The sequence below is a fragment of the Haliotis rufescens genome, unplaced genomic scaffold (assembly GCF_023055435.1).
Source record: "Haliotis rufescens isolate VD_foot unplaced genomic scaffold, xgHalRufe1.0.p SCAF_19, whole genome shotgun sequence".
NCBI lineage: Eukaryota > Metazoa > Mollusca > Gastropoda > Lepetellida > Haliotidae > Haliotis > Haliotis rufescens.
The window spans coordinates 15539878-15564307 of NW_025963879.1; the positions used below are offsets into that span (position 1 = coordinate 15539878).

The 24430-nt window shown below is 37.7% G+C and overlaps 2 protein-coding genes across 3 annotated transcripts; both read right to left on the bottom strand.

Moving 5' to 3' along the window:
* Positions 1 to 465: 465 nt before the first annotated feature.
* On the bottom strand, positions 466 to 24130 carry LOC124148249 (methyltransferase-like protein 27). Of its 2 annotated transcripts, none has more exons than XM_048398929.1 (6): positions 24092 to 24130; positions 7925 to 8058; positions 3149 to 3277; positions 2214 to 2349; positions 2033 to 2131; positions 466 to 1713 (listed from the first exon to the last, which is right to left on the bottom strand). In XM_048398929.1, exons 2-6 carry the CDS (start codon positions 8054 to 8056, stop codon positions 1526 to 1528), a joined length of 684 nt encoding a protein of 227 aa, XP_048254886.1. In that variant the 5' UTR covers positions 8057 to 8058; positions 24092 to 24130; the 3' UTR covers positions 466 to 1525. The 2 variants fall into 2 exon arrangements, with proteins under 2 accessions (XP_048254886.1, XP_046375195.2); XM_046519239.2 differs by lacking the exons at positions 7925 to 8058; positions 24092 to 24130 and adding exons at positions 5714 to 5818; positions 7522 to 7652.
* On the bottom strand, positions 9644 to 10826 carry LOC124148242. Its single transcript, XM_046519230.2, has 3 exons — positions 10704 to 10826; positions 10470 to 10540; positions 9644 to 10008 (listed from the first exon to the last, which is right to left on the bottom strand). The coding sequence occupies exons 1-3, from the start codon at positions 10760 to 10762 to the stop codon at positions 9644 to 9646; spliced, it is 495 nt and encodes a 164-aa protein (XP_046375186.2). The 5' UTR covers positions 10763 to 10826.
* Positions 24131 to 24430: the final 300 nt, after the last annotated feature.

Here is a 24430-nt window from a genome sequence, read left to right on the forward strand (position 1 = left end):
ACGAACAGCGGTGTTTGGACAAAATAATACTGTTCGTATCCTACGCGACGTAGATTATATTGCCTAACAGAAAGTATATACAGGCTAGGCAACGAACTTCCCAACATATGTCTGTGTGGAGCTCTAAAACTAGTACATTTATTCTGAACGACCTTCGCTAACGCCATAGCACATGTGTATATCAACGTGGAATGGGATTATGTTGAAAGATAAATCATTTTAATGTCTTTAGCTAGGTCAAGTCTTTTTATATGAGGCTCCGAAGTTAAAATCAACCCTCGAAGATAACAGTATGTCATTAGGGCACCCAAAACGAAGACACTGAGTATGTCGGCTAAAGAAATGAGAAGGATACTTATCACAGCTCCAAAGATAGGATGGACTTTAATGTGAATCGGTGGGATTCTAAATGATGACCAATTGTCAATTAATCACTCATCTTTTCAATTTATGATTAACGACACGTATGTGACATATTTTATTGACATTAAAAGATCAAATTTGGCCAAAGTTTTCCGACTTCCGACGCTCTTTCCATAAACATACAGTGGACATCAGCATAAATATTAAACATAAATTAATTAATAAGCATGAAATATCACCATAGAGAATTGTTAGGATCGATAAAATGCCCTCCAACAGATCAAATATTGTTATATAATGAAATTGTAATGGGATTATAATTAGAACATTCGAAAAAAACACCTTAGATGTGTGCACAAGATGTTAACATATATCAAGTACAGTGTGTCATTTCTCTTTGATTGTGTTTCCCAGCCTGTTTCATTATATAAGCTGGTTCGAGATGCGAATTTGGCAAGATCACTAACTATTCTCGCGCATCCAATTGACTCGTTTCTAGGCTATGAGAGTTTACAAATGTACAGTTCAAGAAGAGGCTGTATCAATAATGTACTACAGTTAATGTTGAGCTATCGAGTACATACTTTAGTTTTCGCAAAGAAAATATTATTTTCGATGCAGTCCTGCTAATACTGTCAGTATGGTCAGATCATTTCATAACTTGAGATAAAATAACACCGAGTTGTTTATGAGTATTCGAAGGATGAGGACACATATTGTTATGGACAAAATTTGGTTTGGTAACATTGTTTGTGTAATGTTATTTTGTCGGGATTAAATTTTACAAACCAAAAACGTGACCGGTTGTAGAGGTAAGACAGTACATCACATAAGGTTCTTCCAGATAGTTAATTCTAACAGACGATCCACTAATGGACAGTCATCAGCAAATAAACGAGATTATCGGCCAAATCGTCTATCCATACAGGGAATGAAAAATGACTAAGGACAGAACCTTGGGGTACTCCAGATGAGATGTATTTCAGTGAGAATAGGCTACCGTTTACAAATTCTTCTTGAAAGAATTCTGGAAATGTAGAGGGTGTCAGGAACTAGCAGGTAATAACCATACACTTGCAAAACCTATTGCAGACAATAGGTTATGATAACGCTGGACAAAAGTAAAGGTGCGTTTTTTTTGTGATAAAGTAATCATAGGACTCTATAGGACTCTGTGGGTTGAAACAACACCATCTTCTCCTTCGACATATTCCTTGAAACGCCGAAATTGAAATTGCTCCCATTTTCCCTGAATAGTCAAAGTCTTCATGTTACTTCTAAATATCTTGGCATGCTCGTCTCCATCTTCCGGGAACAATTTGATGTTTGCTGTATTGACGATGTAGCCTCCTGGACAGAAAATAACATAATATTATGAAAATGTTATTGGCTCTGTATGAGTTTACTTTATTAGAGAAAGTCTATGTAAGTCTAAATACAAGATAATGTACACGCTATTACAGAGAGCGTTAAGCCATGCAAACAAGAATATGTCAACGTAGTATCAACGCCAGAGAGTCATGTTCATTATTGTGACTATTTATTTTCATAAAACTTATGAATACACCATAAGCAATTATTTCTCTGGTATTGTTATCCACATTTTTTACATGCGGTATTGTAATCAGCGTTTTTGATAAGCAAATTGAATTCATTAAAACAAAATTACCTGGTTTTACAATTCGTATGAGCTCCTCAAATGCTTTTATCGGTAGCTGTTTCAATATCACTGTACTCATCCCTGATATCGTTACTGCGTCGTAGGTATCTGTAACATTTAATCTATTTTTATCATTTACATAGAAAGCAGTGTACATAGAAAATTGGAAATACAAGAAATATTTACGTACCACTTTCAATATCTAAAGTGTTTTCTCCCATTGATACATTGAAGTACTGGTTGTACAGTGCCTTCTTTCTCGCCTCATCCAGCATCCCCATCGATGGGTCAAGCGCATCTAGTTTCCGAAAACCATGAGTGTAAAGCTGTAATGCAAAACTACAGATGTAAAGAAATAAGAAAGTAATGAAATATTCGTTTATATAATAATATAACAAATAAATCATCTCAATTTATTGACAAAAGATGCATGAGAATCAAACAAACGAATTCGCATATAAATATCATAATACTGAGCAGTCAAAGAAGCGACGATCCTTGCCATGGGGGCACGACGATATCAAATCAGCTAAGTCATCGAGGTTGGACACCAGATACCCTTACGAACAGCATTGTTCCTGGGGAACAACTCTGACCCGAATTAGCAAAACAATATATTTTTGTTTGATTCTTGATGTCTGACCTCGGAGAAACCCCACTGAACGTATCGGTATAATTATAAGTATATTTGTCCTGAAAAGGACAAACCAAGAAAACCTCTTACTAACTTATTTTTCACTTTCCGAAATTACATTTTGCCTCAGACGAAATTTACCTTCCTTACGCCCCACGACCAGGAAGTAAACAGCTGTAATTTCGGTCTTAATTTAAAGGGGTTCTTCGCTGGCGACGGGAATCTTATGCTGAAGTTTTGCTCAAATTACAAGTATTCCAGTTTGTTTATACATTATTTTGACTTATCCTTTGACATCACGAGGCCAATCCAAGGGAAAGGATGCTGCCGGCTATTCATCAACCTCAGAAGGAACATACTTCAACCACCTTGATAACTTTGCGTATAATTGGTTCTGTTATATAAATTATTATGAACAGCCTCACAGTGGTATTAAATATTGCGCGCTGTCATGATCAAGTCTTTAAATAATTGTGAAGCCATCTGTTTACCTCGCCTGCACAAAGCCCAGTTCCTGCAGCTACGTCTAGTATGTTTACATCCTCTCTGTTGCTGGGAAACAACTCGGCGGCAGTCCGGGCTGTTTCCACATATCCGTTGAAGTTCACTGCTTTAAAAACCTGTATAAATGTACGTCACACTTAATATAGCTCATTCAATACACCTTCACGGTGATGCGACATTGAGATCAGCTGTTTCAATCAGCAATGTCAACATTATAAAATATATAACGTCAACGTCTCGATTATCCCACGAAACAGGTTCAATTCGGCGTAAAAGGTAAAAATTGACGAAAACTGAAGCAAAACATTACCCATAGCTAAAAGTATGATTCATCACAGATTTAAGATGATAATATCTTTATTTATGTTTGTTTTCAGGCGACTATGTCAGTATGTGTATGATATTATTAGGGGGTATAAAAGAGGTATTTGATAGACAATTAGAATACATAAGAACATGAATATGTGACAACCTTTTGTGGATAACAAATATTTTTTTCTTTGCAACGACATTTCAGGGCTACTTCTTGTCCCTTTATCAGGAGAATAAAGAAAGGACAAGAAGTAGCCCTTGTAACAAGAAGTGTCATGCATTTAGGGCCTAGTATTCTAGAGTTCTTTTACATAATCGCCTTTTATTTGAGAAGAAGATTATTTAGAAGATAAGTACTATGTGTGTGTCTATTTCCGGGATTTTATCTAGTATTTGCATCTTGGAAATTCCTCTCGAGACCCGAAAGCGTTAGCTTGAGGGGCTCGAATGAAAATTTCCAAGATGCAAATACTCGATAAAATCCCGGAAATAGACACACACATAGTATTTATCGATATTATAAACCTATTGTTTTATTAAGAAAAAAACATGCGCACTCTTTAACACCTCGTACTTACTCGGTTGTGAGGCGTCAACATCGAACGTTCTGTTGTTGCTATGATGATTGTGATTTTGGTAATTATTTCATTATAATTTTTTTAATTAAAGAAAATAATAGAGAAAATCAAAATATTTGTTATGAATGTTAATTTTGTATTTCAATATGCAAAAGAACTGTCGCACTCTTTAACTCAGCGAGCTATCACAGTTGTGATGCGTCAACGTCCAAAAGTTCTATCGTTGCCATGATGCACGTGGCTGCTACCACTTGACAAGAGGGGAAGACTTGTGTGACTTCATCCATTTGGAAGAAATTTATTTTCATTAATGCTTTGTTTGATTATCACTTCCATATTTTAATTCTATTTTCAAATTATATTTATTTCTCAAAAATCCATGAAAACTAGGTTTATCAAGAAAATAAATGAAAATCGTATTCCTTTTGAGAATTTGGAACGATCCAAAAAGGTTGAGCTATTCTATTTGCAGGAAGGGTGAATTAACCTCTGTTTTTATTCAATAACATTGGCTTGTTTAGCTTATCAAATCAAAAATAAAAACAAAGTTTTCACATTTAAATTCATGTTTTATTACAATTTGCAAGCTGCATTCACTTTCATGTAAGTAACAATTAAGTATTTCACTAATTTTGCCTTCAAAGCTTACACCCCTTTTCGCAATTTAGACTCATCCGAGTTGCCGAGACGCGACCATGCTGAGTCGTGACCCAATTCACTTAAAATAGTTGTTGATAGTGATGTTGTTGTTGTTTGACAGTTGAAACAACCCAAGTGATGTGCCGGTTTCCGATGAAAATTGAGGAAGTTTGTCACATTTGAGAAAGGCTCGCGTTGATTACAAGATACAGATTCGTTTCCCTGCAAGATGTTAGAATATTCGCGCTTTTGGACAGAGGTCGAATTAAAGGTGTAGGATTTCAGGGACTGGTCTTTTCGATGGCCAGTGATTTTGCATATTTCGCGTGAGGAAATGCCTGCGTTTGACAATAGAGTTACTGAAGACAGTGATTTGTGTAAGTTTTTGGCAGATTTGCTGATTTGCTGATGTCTTTCATAAGTGGAGAAATGCTGTTTTTGCCCAGAGGACGTGTCGTGTACCACACAGAATCCAAGGCCTTCAAAGGCCGTTTCGGCTGCTGATAAAACGCGGAATTATCGGCATTCAAGTGGGAAATGTAAGTTTCGAAGGAAGCAACGGGACAAGAAGAAGTACCAGTGGCATAAACGCGTTTTGGGGGCTCAATCCCGTCCTTATCATATCCCCTGTGATTTTATTAGTTATTTCCAGGAATTTAAACCCGTCTTCATCTGAATCGACTCTGAAAGAAGAAACATTTAACTCTCGCTGATTTTCATTCCCCCGCCTAGCAGATCCCAAAGTGATGTCAAACCAAACTTTTCTTTGGAGCATAGTGGGGTCGGACAAATTAAAACTCTGACGGATAGATTCAAGTTGTGACAAAGTGATGGCCGCATGAAGCGTGGACTTGTCAAGACCCTCTTTTTTTAGCTTTCTTAGCATAGAAAGAAAAATGTTATTGGCAGAATGAAATTCCTCGCCACTTAAAATATTGATGGTTCTTTCAAATGGGGCAGAACGATTATGGCGATGAATCGCAGCCCTCAATCCAGCATAGGCCGACTAGGAATACAAATCACCGTTCGTGTTTCGCACTTCTGCATAGAAAATCCGGAGTCTCTCATTCAACTCCCCAGCAGGAAGCAGTTCAAAGTCCCTAACAAGGCCACGAACATCAAGCCATTCTGAAAACAAAGTAAAAATTCAGATAAGTATTTTTATTTGAGAATTAGATTATTTTGAAGATAAATACTATGTGTGTGTCTATTTCCGGGATTTTATCGAGTATTTGCATCTTGTGAATTCATCTCGAGACCCGAAAGCGTTAGCGTTTATTAGTCTTATTTGTATTCGTAAATATTTAGGCATAAAAAACTCAATATTGACAGGACATTCTGTAGGTAATGTTTTTTTAATTAATTTGTTTAGCATATTATTCATGTATATATATATATTTAATCCACCTTATTTTACCCCCGTTTACGAAGTAAATCGGGGGTATATAGCGTTCCGTTCGTCCGTCCGTCCGTTTGTACGGCCCCTAACTTTTTAACAATGCACCCTAGCTTCACAAAATTTGCTACACACATTTACCACAATGAGTACTTGTGCCTTTTGCTAGTTTGAAGATTCTGAATTTTTTATTTTTTTATTTTTGCCGTTTCCATGGAAACATTAAGAAACTTAAACTTTTAGGGTGGGTGTTTTGTACGGCCTATATCTTTTTATCTATGCACCCTAGCTTCACCTTACTTTCTACACACATTAACCACAATGAGTACTTGTGCCTTTTGCTAGTTTGAGATTCTGAATTTTTTAATTTTTGCCGTTTCCATGGAAACATTAGAAACTTAAACTTTTAGGGTGGGTGTTTTGTACGGCCCATATCTTTTTAACCATGTACCCTAGCTTCACCAAACCAGCTACACACATTTACCACAATGAGTACTTGTGCCTTTTGCTAGTTTGAAGATTCTGATTTTTTTAATTGTTGCCGTTTCCATGGACACATTAAGAAACTTTAACTTTTAGGGTGGGTGTTTTGTACGGCCCATATCTTTTTAACTATGCATCCTAGCTTCATCAAGCTTGTAACACACATTTACCACAATGAGTACTTTTGCCTTCTGCTAGTTTGAAGATTCTGATTTTTTTTATTTTTGCCGTTTCCATGGAATCATGGTGAAACATAAATTTTCGGTAGAGTTTTTGTACGATCCATGTTTACAATATCATGTCCATGTTTACAATATTATGTGATTCCGGGGTAGAATAGGTCTTCAGCAATTGTCACTGGAACTCAATCTTAGTTTTTAAAACATTGGAGTTAAAATCAGTCAGAAATATGTAATATTTCATTAATTAACAAACTATTTACTATTTGTTGTTTGAGGTGATTTTTGTTTATTTTTTTTAGCAAATGGGAAGGGGCATAACTCTAATTTGTTGTCATCACTGTACTTGTAAACAATCTTACGCCGGAAGACTTTCACGGCCCAAATAGCACTTCTTGATGTGCTTTTTGCAGTTGTTTCTGTCATTAATTGTTGCAGTTTGATTTCATCAGTTTGGCAAAATCGTCCAGTGGGGGCTTCACATTTTGGAAGAGCCAAGGGAACATCTGGCTGACGAGATGCTTAACCGGGCAACGTAGCATCATCAGACGCGGCGTTCAAGACGTTGTCATGTTTTAATAGAATAAAATTTTCATTATCGTTGAAAAGAATGTTCATCATTTAAAGGGTTGGAAACGAACCATTATGATTAAAATTGTTTAGGAAAATGATAGCACAGCAAGATGATGACTTTTGACAGGTGTCAATCATGGTTTTGTGAAAAAATCCAAATAGGCTTTTAAAAGTGAAAACAAAATATGAACTTTACTCACAATCATCCGATAAGAGTTGATGCAAAACAGATTCATCCATTTCTGCAAATATTTCTTCTGCTGAAGGCCGCGAGAAATTAATTTCCTGAGTCAGCTGAGCCATGGCGTCCATGTTAATTAGTATGCAAAAAATGCTGTGTAATTATGGATTCCTACACAGTGATTCGGTCGCTTGCTTCAGGGAATGCAAATCGTATTTTCACCCTTTGACATTTGGTCATGTGACCCAAATTAGCCAATCACAACACAGAACACATTTTCTATAGGTTTACAATTCATGTTCATGTAAATGTACATGTCATTTTGTTTGATCTGCATTCAAATATGTTCACCGACATACTTATGTCTGATAGTATGTCAGTTTTAGGTAATTTGATCACGAATCTTTTGGAATTATACTCACCTTTTCATAGTCCTGGCTATATTTGGAAAAGCCATTGACAATAGCCTCGGGTGTGCTGTTATTGCTTCCCTGTAGAAAGGTAACGAGAGCATTTGCATCCTGCTCTTGTGGTGTGTCGGTGGAGTTCTCCATGTCTATTAATTCAAAAGAAGGGTGAGTTGTTTTACGCCACAGTCATCTATGTTACACCTGAAGAGAAACACGTTCTTCCAATTATTGAAACTATATGTAGCTAGAGTCTATATAATGTTGAACTTACAATAACACCTGCCACAGTGGTATCACCGCGATGTGTGCACGACACCGTCCTATTGGGTTCAGATATCTTCGAGCGCAGTGTCATTGAAATATTTTTATCACAACATAAACACTGCATTTATTTGGTGAACATGGTGGGGAATTTTATCATTTATTGGGACATTTCGAGTGCAAGATGTTAAAGGTTTCCTAGGTTTCATGTATAATTGCACTGCCATGACTGAGAACACTAGTGTGATTGTATAGTATATTAATGAGATTACAGGGACGGATCCATGAATTTAGAAAAGATAATAATCTAGCGCAAGTTTTTTATTTGATGTACTCTGTGAAGTGTCAGCAATGAGTAAACGTTATATTTTCGTTCAATGGCGTCACGATGTGCATATGTATTTGTGTTGGAGAATTTCTAGGATTGTGATAACCCTTCAGTGACTGACGATCTCTCGCCCATTTTTATATTGTGTTGTTTTCTAATATTTACTACCTTTTAATATTCTCAACTAGTTTTAAATCAAATCTGCGATATTCTAGTTATTGAACTGTCCATCGTTGACAGCTTTATATTCAGTATTGTAACTGTATAACTTCTCGTCACGATATGGCTGAAATACTGACGTTAAATATTAACTCACGCACTCACTATACTAAAATATGTACACATATATGAGGCATAAAAATAGTAACTTATAACAGCTATAATATGGGATATGTTTTGCCATCGTTTGCCGTCCTTTAAATGTCTTAAAAAGTGTTGAAGCGAAAAGATTTTGAAGATTGATATCATTCCAAAGGATTATATAGAGGCTACTTCATGCTTTTTGTCGAATACGATTTCGTCTCGTGAAGCCTCAAACCCAATATTGTTTCGAGATCGAAGGGGTTTGAGGCTTCACGAGACGAAATATAAATCGTATTCGACAAAAAAGCTTGAAGTAGTCTATTTATTATATACATCTCCCATTTTTACATATTTTAAATTGAAATTTAGTAAGATCTTTCAATTACGAGAACGACGATATTTCTCGCGTCTCGACCTGCTCACATACGATCTGTCGCTTTTACTACGGTGAAGTAAATAGTTCGCTCAATTTATACTCATTTCAAATTGTCAAAGAAAACAAAATACAAATGTGAATCAAAAACATTTATTCAAATTGGCATTTTATCAATTTCTTTATGTATTATTGTATACAACATATTGTCCAAACAATGTTTCGCACTAACGTCAATGCGTAGGAATACATAATAATCCATAGTCAGCTGATTGTGTTCAGAGAAAAACAACGTCGCGCACTCGCTTCGCTTCGAAAGTTTGAACTTTTGTCAACAAAGTCAACAACGTAAAAGGATATAACAAACACTGAATATGAACGTGAAAAGGTAAGTCCAAACATATTCTGTTGTCAATATTTTATGACGAACATTATTTATGCCATATTTCAAGATGATCTTGTCAATCTATTGCAAGCATGGTCTTTTCAATGGTGGTAACTCGTCTTCACGTGTGTTCGATGTTGTCGCATTTGCAGTGTTTTTTTCGGAGGACATTGATACATTGAACATGTCAGGCGATAGACATATGTTAACATTTCCGTTGATGGTATTTTCAGACAATAAGCTTGTCAGAAAAAGTTGATTCTGAAGGCGGCTGGACACAGATTGCATCGCAAATTCACCCTGCATTGGTGCCGAGTCCGGATTTCGATCAGCTGTTGTGACTGTGCTGCTGGCGGTGTTACTGTTTGACAGAATGCGAGATATTCCCTTCTGCTTTTCAGTATTCATACTTGAGTAATTATTTATCGAATTCACGTTTTTGTGGCCTGAAATTTGTAAAACAAAATAATTCAAAATAACATTTTATCCATATTTTGAAAGATGAATGAATGATATTTGTATTTCTCTAAAGAGTATTTTATTTTGTATTTGGTATTTCATTACTTTATTGCCTTAAAACAACAAGTTTATAGCATGAGGCCAAATGTTTATTTTTTTTACCAATATATGTTCTCATAATATTCAAAATACCAACAAAATGAATATAACTAACTTATACAAACACATTTTAACAATTGATATTTAAAAAGGAAACTAAATTTGTTATTGTCCCCAGACCTATTAATTAAGTGTAGATAAAATTAATGTTTATTTTCACTTCAGTGGAATACCAACCTTCAAAATCTATTTCTAAATATGTTTTTTCCATATAATTTTGATTGTTTTAATATATGTAGTATAAATATTTCATAAATTCATTTTTTTATGTTTACAGCTGTCATCTCACCAGATATCTGAATGATGTCATTGGGAGAAACGCCACTGTCTGTCAACTTCTGGACCAGGTGTTTCCTCATACTGAAAAAAAACCCAAATGATTCAGGTATATTCAATATCATGCCATTTATTTGATATTTATTACCTAATTTATTTTGACTTACTTTATGGCTGATTGTCATTGTATTTCCCAATATTATACTGAAGTGTTTATCCAAAACTAATATAGATATTGAATATTTACCTGTATGGTGTCAATCTTTTGTCATCAGCTATGTCAGCACCTCCTGTCATAGCCTTCATAATTCCATATAGCTTGTTGACACCAAGTGGGGCATTTTTGTACCAGTACGACTGTTCCTTCCTGTTGTTATTGACTGCTAGAAAAAATGGACTGTCTGGTGTACAAGAGGCTGGTGGTCGTCTTTGTCTGTACAATTCATATGCATTGACACGGCATTTTTCCAGGTCTTCTGGTGTTGCATAGGCTCTTGGTTTTATTTGCCGTATGTTTTTAGGATTATCCCCAGGTCTTGTTTTTGTTTGTCGCTCACTTATAAAGATAAGATACTCGGATCCATCATCATCATTTCTAATGTCAATGTCTCCCCATTGTAAACTTCTGGTTTCCTTTCCAGTTCTCATGCCGAAGTCCAGACAACAAATCATCCACATGGTGTGAAGGAGGCTGTGTGGGTTATCACTTCCGAGGGTCTTGGCATCGTACATGGCATCAATATCCATATCTGACAGCTCTTCAGCAGCCTTGGCCATTGATTTAAGTTCTTTTTGTTTGCATTTGAGTGTTTCTCTAGATCTTGCAAATGTGATATCGGAAATTATGTTAAATGTAGAACCCATTTGTTTCAAGTACCTTTGTAGGGAAGATTGGTAGCTGGTTCATATTCTGATCCATCATTCTTTTTTACTGACAGAAAAAAATCTTGACAAATAGGAATCTAAAGATACTGTATCGATTTCTTCATTTTTTCTAGTTTCCCCCTCAACCATCACTAGGTACTCACTGATAATTCTAATGTCTCTATCTGTCTTCTTTCTTGTGTTTTCATTTTCCAGATCTCGAAGAAACCTTGAAACATCATCATCACTGATAGATTTATACTTTTTATCACCAAGTATGCTGTAATCTATTGCAGATAATAAATTATCCACATCACCTCTCTCTATGTTGTCGCTCATTTCGGCTAGCAGACGATCCAAGGGAGGTAATAATGAAATTATGTCCCTTTGTATCAAGGGGAAGTAACTCGAGATGAAAGTAGTTCCGGTTCAAACCTTATATTTTCACCGGTGAAAATATAAGCTTATATTTTCACTGCAGTGAAATATCATTTTTCAAATTTATTTCACAATACCTTTTATATTTTCACTATATATCTATATAATTCATACTTATGTATATAATAAATATACTTATCGTCATCATTAAAATGATAAGTAAAGGATTTTTTTGCATTGCGACTTTAAAAAGATAAAAGCACGTCATCATTAAAGTTACATTGTGTTGAGAAATGACATTCATCTTCTACCATGTTAATATGTATATTGTTGGATAAAATACAATATTTCTTATGCCTCTCGGCAAGTGGAATTGAGCGCTTGGCATATCTACAGGTTAATGTAGCAAGTTTGCTGAAGCTAGGATACATAATATTGTATTGTTGTTGTTGTTGGTTTGTTGTTTAACGCCGCACTCAGCAATATTCCAGCTATATGACGGCGGTCTGTAAATAATCGAGTCTGGACCAGACAATCAAGAGATTGATATCATGAGCATCGATCCACGCACTTGGGATCGATGACATGCATCAACCAAATCAGCGAGCCCGACCACCGAATCCCGTTAGTCGCCTTTGACGGCAAGTATGGGTTGCTGAAGACCTATTCTTCCCCGGACATTCTCGCGATCTCGCATTCTCGCGGTCTCGACCTTTGGAAACGTGGTAAATATGCCCAAAACACGAGAATGCGAGATTTGGTCAGAATCTCGCATTCTCGCGATCTCGCATTCTTGTGTTTTCATCACATAGCACTTTTTGTCAAAAGTCGACAACGCAGTATTGCGACATTTGGACATGATGCAAAAATCTCGCAGTCTCGCAATCTCGACTTGTCAAATTAGGCCACGAAATCGCGAGAATGCGACATTTCATTTTCTCGCGATCTCGCGTTTCAGACGTTGTCCGTGCGCATGCGTAATATCATAGGTCAAGGCGCATGCGCACGTTAGTAGTCCTTTGGTCATGCTTCTTCATTCTCCAAGTAGCAATTAGCAAAATTATGACGAGCTTGAAAATGCTATGCAATTTACAAACACAAAGTCCTATGTGCAATAGAGTAGAGTCCTCTCCCGTTGTGACACTTTCCTATGTACTTTATTGTTATACCCTCAACGTGCTCAATATAATTTAACAAAAGAAATTGTGTACATGAATGTCCAATGATAGTGAAAACATTAATGTGTCCGAAAGCTGGAAACAAAACTATCCCCGTCAGTGAGTGAGTAATATTGCTTATTGCTATTCGCGGCTACACTGTCAGTTATAATAATCACAAGCCAGTGAGTTTCTCAATGAGGTAATTTTTTACGCGCTATAATATTCATTAAAATACAATTCTCACAGACCAATTTGTAGCCTTCGGCTAAAATGATATTGTCCGATGTTTCTTTTATACGATACCATATTCGCTACTTTAATTAATAGATTTTCATCCGCTCCCGCCTGACAACAAAACATCCTGCCTTACATTATTCTAATGCCTTCAAATTCCTAGAAATAGAAGTATCGTTAATATGAGTGTTCCTACTTTCTTTACCTGAGGAAATACTCCGTACACGTAGCCCTACTGAACACACATGATGCATGTGAATCGCACCCGTCGACAGCAATTGTACACATATGCCTAAAGTAGGTCGATAAGAACAAAATAAAACGTTAAAAATAAAATGCCTCCTGTCTCCCATGTTTTTAAAAAATCAATCAAACTGTAACTATTAATTTATTGCGGCCTTAACATCCAAATGACAGGCATGCTTATACTGGAAAAGTACCCCCAATATCCAGCCTGAGGGACCGGCATTGCTCTGAATAAGTGAGTGTGATTGGCTTAACACGGCTTTGAACAGTAATGATATTTCAGTTATATCCCGGCTTGTCCGTTTAAAGGGGCACTAATCTTCTTCTCGGCTGTCTAACGCTGCCAGCTGGGACTCACTATCTGCCGTAAGTCGATTTGCTAGCTGACGCAACTGAGCGTGACAAGAGACTGGGCTACCGTCTTCAAGAACACTGGTTACCTGTATTCTATGAAAACTCAGACAAAGGGCGCATTTTAATTAATTTCTTCTGCCTAAACAAACGGACAAAAAGAACGATGGAAGCTCATGAGATGTCGTTATTTGGAAATACCCCATATGGTTATAGTTAAATAGTTTAAAAAATGGTATCCCAGCAGTGAAAGCATTTTCGGATTTTGGACTGCGCGGATAATACGATTGCTATCTCTTGTTGTCATCCACGTTTTCTGGCATAACCCTACACCTGTGTCTTTGTTGCCAGTCACTCGAAGCTCAGTTAATGAACTTATTATAGGTATAGTTAGTGGTAGCACCACTCAGATTACCTGACAAAGGTTCCCATTTGCATGTCTTGTGTCTGGGGTAATTATTTTATCTGAATCCAGGTTTGAAGTGAGGTGAAATGTATGTTATGTAATATTCACCTGGCAGCCCGACAATAGGAGTGATCAGTTCATTTACTTTTTTGTAAACGGATCATTCCTCGCCATCAAAAGTTCCACAGAAAATACGTTCATTGATTAATCACCGTTATCTTGCACAGTGGATTTGTCAAAAGTAAGTGTTTACATGTGTAGGTTTACTAAAGCAGACGGGATACACTCATATCATGTGCCGATGTAAAAACACCATACTTGGTTCAAAGGATTAGCCGATAATTGATTGATTGTTCATTGCTTTCTAACTCCATGGACATCATGAACATAATTGTCACATGTGTTATCTTAGCTGACCGATGAGACTTGACACCTTTGTGAAACATCTGAAACAAACTTAGTGATCAGTTGAGAAACGAACACGGGTTATAATATCCAGGAATGCTATACATATATTTTAAAATATATGATTGTAACAGAGCCACGTGACGTCGAATAAGTTTATTTGTACAGCTGCAGACGTATGGGATAGTGTTCCCTGTGAGAGAGCTCTCGGGGTCTTTTGGTTTGTTAAATGTATAGGCAATTAGCACGAGAACGCGAGATCGCGACATTTACCAAGTGTCGCGATCTCGTGTTTTTTAAAATAGTTACATATAAGTGTATAGGCAATTAGCACAAAAACACGAGAACGCGAGATTGCGACATTGGGCAAGTGTCGCGTTCTCGTGTTTTTGAAAATAGTTACATATAACTGTATAGGCAATTAGCACAAAAACACGAGAACGCGAGATCGCGACACTTGACCAATGTCGCGATCTCGCGTTCTCGTGCTTTTGTATCCATAAGCCAAAATCACACACTTGCCAAGCACGTAGATGGCAAGGCCGCAATAAATTAATAGTTAGAGATTGATTGATTACTGTCGAAATGTGCGATTCACATGCATAATGCGTGTTCAGTAGGGCTACGTGTTTTGAGTATTTCATCAAGGAAAGAAAGTAGGCACATACATATTAGCGATATGTATATGTATATATAGTTCCAGGAACTTGCAGGCAATAGTAGAAGGGTAACACTATTTTTCTTCAGAATCCCGAGGCCTTTCATTAACTGCCCGACGAAGGAGAGCAGTTGAAAAGACCGAGGCCTTCTGCAAATGGTAATGCCCTAAAAATAACGTTAGCGTGATTATAGCTCAAACGGATAGCATTTGTTATCAAATTAAATTATACAATATCGGTTTTGAAACATTTACTGCAATTAACGAACAACGAACGTCACTGACCCACGTTTACAAATATGGAAACGACATAGAACAAACCAGATGGCTTGAGACATTATCTAACAGTAACAACACATGTCGGTCACCTCTTGTCATCTTCTTGTTGAAGCAATTCAACAAATCAGCAAAGAAAACCCCGGTCTTCCAAGATTTTGTGATTAAAGTTTCTTTAGTAAGTTAAGAAAGGGACTGGTTTCTAAACGATAATGATGTTGGTAAAAAACACGTGCTAACGTTGGCATTATATCAGGGATGTTTTCAGAAAAAAATGAAATTATCAATAATGAACAGGTTCGCATTATAAAAAAGTAATTTGATACTGCGGAAAACCGTTCCAAGAAAAAACAAGGCATTTTATATAAACAAAACATGTAGTACAACGATTACAATAGGGCTTTTGCCTTTTAGGCAGGGAGCAACTGGATGGATCTACGATGCAAATACGCGAAACTGTGCACTTTCCACTGGCAGAGTTAACTACATACAGCGTGAAGCGAATCCATACAGAAACAGTCTATAGAAATCTAGAGCACTCTCACACCAAGAATCAAGAATTCAAGAATCAAGAATTTTTATTGTACGGAACACCCTCGTAGAGCAGGGTACAAACTAACTACATATGGAATAAATATAACTATCAACATGAGAGGTATATATACATAATGTACGTTATATATATAAATATTACATATTATTTCATTCATAGTGTATAAACATTTATATATATATATATATATCATGAGGTGGCTGGCAGCGTGTACTTTAATGATGCTGATACTGTACAGATAAGACATAATAATAGTCATAAGGTCATATCTTGATGTTGTCTATAAGAGAGGTTCTTTTAATAAACATGTCGGAGATAGTTTGTGAAACATATTTTGCACTTTCAGGACAGGGGTTCAGGATATTTGCTAGGATTTTATTATCATTTCTGCAGGTTTGGAGGTCTAGTGTTCGAAGAAGTATCTGCCTTTCGTTCTGATAATTTGGACAGTACAAAAGGAAGTGTTTCTCATCTTCTATCTTATTTAGGTTACATAATTTACATATTCTCTGGTCGACAGGCGTGTTAGTGTATCGGCCTCTTTCAATCTCCAGATTATGGCAACTGAGTCTTAATTTGGTTAAAGCTAATCTATGATCTTTACATTTTACAGCTGAAACATACTTCTTAAGTTCAAATTTATCTTTAATAAGTCCTAGATGCCTAAGTTTGTGGGAGTTATCAGTGTTTACTTGGTCACTTTCAATGAGAAATATATTTCTAAATTTTGTTTGAAGAGCTTCATAGAATTTTGAGCAAGGGGCATTTTCACTGTTGGATTTGGGAAGTAGGTGTGCCATCATATATTTGATCGAGGATGTCCAGGATATTTTTTGTGAGGCCAAGAGAATATCCTCCTGGTATGCATCGAATAAGAGCCTGTCACCTTCCAAGCCTCTCAGGCGCTGGTAATATCTAAACATGGACATATATATTTGTAAAGTAAGAGGGTACATTCCTAATTCACTGAGGCATCCAATATTACTCGACTTTTTTGGTACTCCTAGAATCTGTTTTGCTATTTTGATAGTGATCTCATTACATAGTTGTTTTGACCAGTTATGATACATTTCATGTGAGGGTCTTAGAAGGCTGCAGCCCCATACCTCGGCTCCATATGACGCAATGGGTACAATTAAGACATTATACAAGCGAATGAGAATGTCTGCTGGGAGATGAGAAGTTGATTTCAGTGAACTTTTGATCTTATACCATGCTCGCATGGCCTTTCCTCTCAGTGTATTGACAGCGGCCTTAAAAGATCCAGTCCTCATTAGTACTACTCCAAGATAGGAGTAGGAGTCCACTACCTCAACGATTTGATGGCCCAATTTAAATTGAAGTTTATGTTCTTTTGAGGAGCCCCCAAATACAATTATTTTAGTTTTGGATAAGTTAACTTTAAGTTTCCAATGTTCAGTGAAGGTCTGTAGGCTGTTAAGACTGTTTTGCAGACCATGAGCAGAGCATGAAAATAGTACAAGGTCATCAGCAAATAGTAAGTGGGTTAGGGTCTTATCATTTAGTAGGGGGGCATTGTTAGAATTGTCTGACATGAGGTAATCCTGGAGGTCATTTACGTAGATACTGAAGAGGGTAGGGCTGCAGACACATCCTTGCTTGACACCAATATTAGAACAAATTGGGGTACTGGAGCCTTCTTGAGTTTTCACAGCATAATAGAGTGTAGAGTATATATTATCAAGTAGATTATAGATTTTCCCATTTATGTTGTTATTTAGTAGCTTGTGTCTTAGACCATTTCTCCACACAGTGTCAAAAGCTTTACTAAAATCAACAAAGCAAGCATACAATTTCTTCTTAGACTTCTTATATTTCTGAATCAGAGTCCGCAGTATGAAGATGTTATCAGATGTTCTAAAATCTTTTCTAAAGCCAGCCTGTCTCTTATCAAACAACTTGGATGATTCCATGTGTGATATGATTCGCGAGTTGATAATAGCGAGCACAAATTTAGATAGGCAGCTTCCGAGGGCAATCCCTCTGTAGTTATTAACATCGTCAACATCCCCCTTCTTGTATATTGGAACAATGTAGGATGTTCTCCACTGTGATGGGAATATACCGCTATCCAAAATCATATTAAATAACTTCAGGTAGTGGTCGGCCAATAAAGTAACAGAATTACAAATCATTTCATTCAGAATCAAATCTGGGCCACCAGATTTGCCACGTTTTAATTTCTTCACAGCAGTGTAAAGTTCTGAGGCTGTTATTTGAGAATTACATATTCCAGGTTTATCTTCTAGTTTATTTTCTCTTGTGTCCTGATTTAATAGGGATTCTGAGATATTACAATGAAATTCTGTGCTATCTGGTACGTCGCAATTTAGCGTAGTGAAGTGATTTTCCCACTCCTCAGTAGATATGTCACCTTGTTTTTCATCAACGTTATTTTCAGTGAGTTCCCTGACAAGTCTCCAGTATTCCTGTGGGTTTCTTGAAGACAAAGTTTCAAGTTTGTTTAGTAAATCCTCCGTATATTTCTTCTCTGTCCATTTTCTACAATGTTTGTACTTTTTACGGGCATTATAAAACTGATGTTGTCTATTTCTATCATACGGGTCCTTTGCTAGGTCCCGCCATGCGACTTGCATTATATCTTTTAGTTCTTTACAATTTTTGTTGAACCATTTATTTTTTCTCTTTGTCTTCTTTTTTACTTGGACAAGTCTTACAGCCCCCTGTGCTGCATATAGTAGAATACTGTTGAGGTTGGCTGTAGCATCATCAATACCACGTTGGGAGTTCTCATGCGGAGTAATGAGGACATTGTTTGAAAGAATTTTGGAATTTACCGAAAGCAGATTATTACTAAAAGTCGTCTTTGAATCATCCTTCCATATGAACTTGAAAAGTCTTTTAGACTGTGTCTTCCTTGCTTTGGAACTGCTCTTAATCTTTGGTTTTAATGACAATGTCATAGTTGCATACAGAGAGCAGTGGTCTGACATATGGGTAAGTGGATGTACTTTCAGACTTTTAAAGGAACCAAAATCCTCACACTTTGTTATGATATAGTCCACAGTGCTGCAGCCATTATACTGGAAGGATGAATAGTTTCCAAACAAGTCACCTATTATTCTACCATTTAGGATGCAAGTGTTGGTATTTTGACAGGTTTGAATGAGGTTGCGTCCAAATTTGTTTGTCACAGGGTCTGTGTTATTCCTGCTTAAGGGAAGAAGGGGGTAGTTAGTTAGCAAAGGTAGGGGAGAATGGCCATTGTTTCGCTCTGATGTAATTTGATCGCTTAAGGTTCCCGTTCTTGCGTTAAAGTCGCCACCAACTATTAGTTTTCCTATTTGACCATAACTAGCTAGATGTTGTTCAAGAGAAGCAAAGGGGTCTTGTGATTTCACTTTCCATATGCTAGAATTTTCTGGGGGTATATATATAACTCCAATGATGCTATTTAGTGGCTTGCCACTGACTCTTATCCACAGCATATCCCCATCAGTTCTGTCTAGAATTTGAATGGCAGACTCATACTCTTTCCTGTACATAAGAGCTGTGCCACCTCTAGATATGCTACTTCTAGTATTTACACCACACGTTCTTGGATTAACTATAACATTATAACCGTTAAATCTACTTCTAATATCTTCTATGTCGTCCTGGCTAATCCAGCACTCTGTTAAGCCTAGGAAATGTGGAAATTCTACACTACTAAGTACATTAGTCTTGCTGGCTAGTCCCTGTATATTCCAAAAGCCAAAAGTCAGTGAATTTGTCATTTTGGATTGTAACGAAGAAATAGCTAATCACTAGGCACTTGGGCAAGTATAATATAGAGATTATGGTAAGCAATATATGATGTAAAAACATAAGTGGATACACTCTAACTATATCATATGGATATCAGAGTCCAAATATATCATCAAACTGAGATTAATGCCAATAAGTTGTATGAACAGAAACGCTGAGGGATACCCCCAGTCCAGTCATATGACAATATTTCACAAACAAGTCTGTATATCTCAGGCTCCACAATGAGGTCCCCAGGGATTCCACAAGAACGGTGACGCAGTCATGTTACTGGTAAGGGAGTTCACATAGGGATTACCCATCCAGTATGGTGATATTCTTGGTGGTGAGTATCCAGGGGGTGGGGGCGGAATCATTGTGGGCCAGGGTCGTGGTAGTTGTGCCCAAGGGAACATCGGAGGTGGTGAAAAAGTTGTCTGGGGGTTTATTTGCGATTGTTTTGGTGGATCCTCTGTCACATCTGGTATTGAGGTATGTCTTGTCACAGCAGGTGGAGAGGATCTGGTGTGTTCAGTAGTCATTGTTGGGTGGCTGATGCTGGGAGTTGTTGTCTCTGTGCAGCTCACAGCTTGAGATGTTACATCATCATGTGAAATCCCTTTGCAACTAGAATTCCTGCTTTCTGTGTTCGAAGATGATGGAGAATTAGTCAAATTTACAAGATTATGCATTCTTTTTCCATGTTTATATATGAATGTCTTCATTAATTTGCCCATAACAGCAGAGCCAATGTGATTTGGATGCACACTGTCTGTATATAGATAGGTTTTGGCAAAATTATTTTTGTCAGTGAAGTAGCTATCGAGGGGTATGAAGTCAAAACTATTTTCAGCACACATTTGTTCAACTATGTGATTGAGGTTCCAAATATTCCTGTTGTATTTGCGGCCTTGATCATTCAATCTGGGAGGGATACCACAGAAGGCTATTCTAGCATTTGGGAACTTCTCTGTGTAAGCTTGTTGCAGTCGTTCGACTTGAGGGAGCATATCACATTTTCTGATGCAGTTATTGGACCCAACAAGGCATGTCACTGTTTTGGTCTCAAGGTGTCTTTGCTGCTGCTGCACAAATAATATTAAATCTTCATATGTGCCACCTGAGAAGGTCCTAACGTGGGCATTTCCTTCACTGTTGATTTTCCTCCTACTTAGGTTCTTCAGTAAGGAATCACCCACAATGAGATGCTGCACTGTAAGAAGGAGTATTTTCATGGTCAGTTTTGATGGTGAAGCTGACCTCATCGTCCGGGTCAGATTCCCCTCCTGCTGGTTGGGACTGTCTCCCTGTTTGTTCGGCTTCTTGTTGCGTAGGTGCAGGGGTAAGAGGGACATCTTGAGCCTTGGGAGGGGGTTCATGACATGGTGGGAGGGAGGCTGCTGTGGTAGGAGGGATACTTGCGGCTCGGGGCACATTTTCTGCAGTATCAGATGACATCAGCATGTGACTTTTGAGGTCAGTTATAATCCGCTCCAGATGGGATATTCTGTCTTGCAGGGCTGTGTTTTCTCTTCTGAGTTTATCCACCCCACAATTCATATCCTTTAGTCTATTTATTTCTTTACTCTGTTGTTGGATATGGTTTCCCATTGTTTTCATGTCTTCTTTTAGTTGTCTTACAGTTTCATCGGCGCCTTTGCATGTTTCACAACATTGATTTGAGCTTACAGATAGCTTTGACTCTAAGGAGTTAGTCACTTCTTGTATTTGATACACCTTTGTTTGCAAGTTTTGGATGGCAAACGTGTTTCTTGAGTCTGATTTCGCAAAGTTTGACCGCAGTGTTTTCGTGCTGAAACATGGTGTTTTACCTTTTGCTTTAATGATCTTTTTCTTCCGATGAAATATTGGAGTGTCCTTGATATCACTTTGCTGGCTGGTGATATTCAGGTTGTTGTTGTTGCACACTGTACATTTAAATTTCAGGGTTGGGTTTTGTACGTGCTCGGCATATTCTTCGTCTGTGAAATTGTCACAGGATTGATGGCACCATCCTCCACATGTGTCACACATGATCTGGTGATCCTCATCATCTTGTATATTGCAAACTGGGCATGGATTGTCATTTTTGGTTTGATTCTTCACAAGAAGTTTTTGAAGCGCAATCGATAGCTTATTTCCTTCTCTGGTGTCATCTTGTGATAATATGAATGGTAGATGAGTATATCGGAATGTGTCAGTGGCTTTTCCATTGACCAAAGCAGAACTGCTTGTGTGGTAGAGGTTGATGGTATACTGTGCATCACAACAGTTTACCTTATAGATTGTTTCTATTTTGGCCCCACTCTTATCAACACTGAGAATACTGTCGCTGAGGTGATTTGAGAAGAATGCATCACAATTGTGTCTGAATATTTCATAGGTACCAGTATTCATGTCCAAACAAAGACCCCCACCTGTTTCTCTGATCTGTACTGCCTCCCTCTCTGTGGCATCCATCTTGGCTCTGAGTGCCTTGGCCCTGTTTATGGTGTAGGGTTTCTCTCTTGTGGCGCCATCTTTGTCAGTTGTAGCTCCCTGGGTTGGCACTAGCATGGAATGATTGTCCATTTTCTTGGTTGTTGATCTAATCCATCAAAATATTACTGCAGAATTGTTGTCTTGAGTTCCAGATGATGTTTGTTGTATAGTCTGCACTTGCCCATGTTGTGCTATTTACTTGAAAAGGTACATTTTCTGGAGAGCAGAGTAAAGTGTGACTGTCTAAATGGAGCCACAGCATGACCTCTCCATGTTAAAATGTCACTTCTACCGTCGAAACATCAAGTGAACGGATTACCCGTTTGTTATTACCTTTAGTTGTGGTAATACAATACAGTTTAATTAGAGCGCTACAGCGCTACCGCTATCTTGCTTATACCGTTACCGTGGCTCTCATTCCAATATGCAATCGACTGACCCATCCTCAAGCTTTACACGCTGCGAGGTCAATAAACATCCGTTGTGTATTGTGAATTCGCGCCAATGCAGATATGAGCTTTCACGTGCACCATTAACTAACAAAAAATACGATGTTGATGTAGATCCAGCTGAAAACATTAATGCTCTCCATATATACTGTCGTACAAGGTGTCTGGTTCTGTTATGCGTTTTACACACAACTGGATGTATCCTCCATACGTGCATGTGCGCGAAACTACGTGCTTCCCGCTGGCAGAGAGTACTACATACAGCGTGAAGAAAATCCATACAGAAACAACTTATAGAAATCGCTACCGTCGAAACATGAAGTGAACAACATATAACCGGTCTGGTATGACTTGAAGTTGTGGTAACAAAATTATGACAACTACGTTTAAAAGATAGTAAATTAATAAGAGAGTTCAGTTATATCAAACTTTCAATCACAAACCTGAACCAGAGACAATATTATATGGTCTCTGCCTGAACGTAAATCCCACAGTCTGAGAAGGATTTATGAAGGAGGTGTTCTCGGGCGGGATGTAGGTCATGTTTTGTCTGAAGCACCTAACACGCGGCTCTCGGATGAACCCGCTACCAGAAGCTTATTTAACCCGCTATAGCACTACCGCTGTCTCGCTATACCATTACCGTGCACATGGATCACGTTCCAATATGCACTCGACAGGCCCAGTTGCATGGGACTCATGATCAGGCACGCTGACACGCTGTGAGGCCAATAAGCATGCATGCGCCATTCTTTGTTTGCTAAAATAACTTTGTTTGGTACAAATATTCAAGAGCTTCCGACTACTGGTTCATGAGGTAGGATTGGAACAAAAAACGCCGGAATTATCTCCTACGTAGGACTTCCTATCTCCTAGGTAGGAGATCGTAAGTCCTTCGTAGGAAATAGTAATTCTAGGCCATACTTAGTCCTACGTAGGAGATAGTAAGTCCTACGTAGGAGATACTAAGTCCTACGTAGGAGATAGCAAGTCCTACGTAGGAGATAGTAAGTCCTACGTAGAAGATACTAAGTCCTACGTGGGAGATAATAAGTCCTACGCAGGAGAAACTTAGCCCAAACAAATTTCACCGTGGCCCTACTACGCTTCCGTACCTTATCATTTTTATCCTAACTTCATCTAACTGTAGGCGAAATTCAAAACAGTATGGTTCAGACAAACCAACAAGTATAACCGGAGCATGTTTCCAACCACGAATGTAGGATTCTGGCAATCCTGAGGATCCAGCTCTGCTGGCACAAGGAGGAACATTGAAAACTCTACAAGTGTGCTGGAATTATTCATAATTTAATAACATAATTGTGAATTAACAAATATGACAAAACATAAAAACTTAAATTGTTACTGTGCCTAAAACTTATATCTGAACATAAGTGTATACTTACTGAGCACCAAAGCTGCTGTAGTTATCAGACTATGTTGACTGTCGTACTGCTGTGTCTATGACCACGCAGTCGTTGTTTGTTTATATGGGGCCATGCAATATGATTGACATATTCCATATAATGCAGCCTGTGATCACGGCCCAATTGCCGTTGAGATTTTCAAGTTAGGATTGGTCGGCATTGCCTAAAAGTCGGGCCGGGCCGGGCCGGGCCAAGACGGCCCAAAGTGTTATTGGCTTATTACTTCATTATCGGCAATCATACCTACATATAACTGATGCAACATACACACATGACATTAATGAACAATCACCAAACAATAAAGTGCACCATAATTAA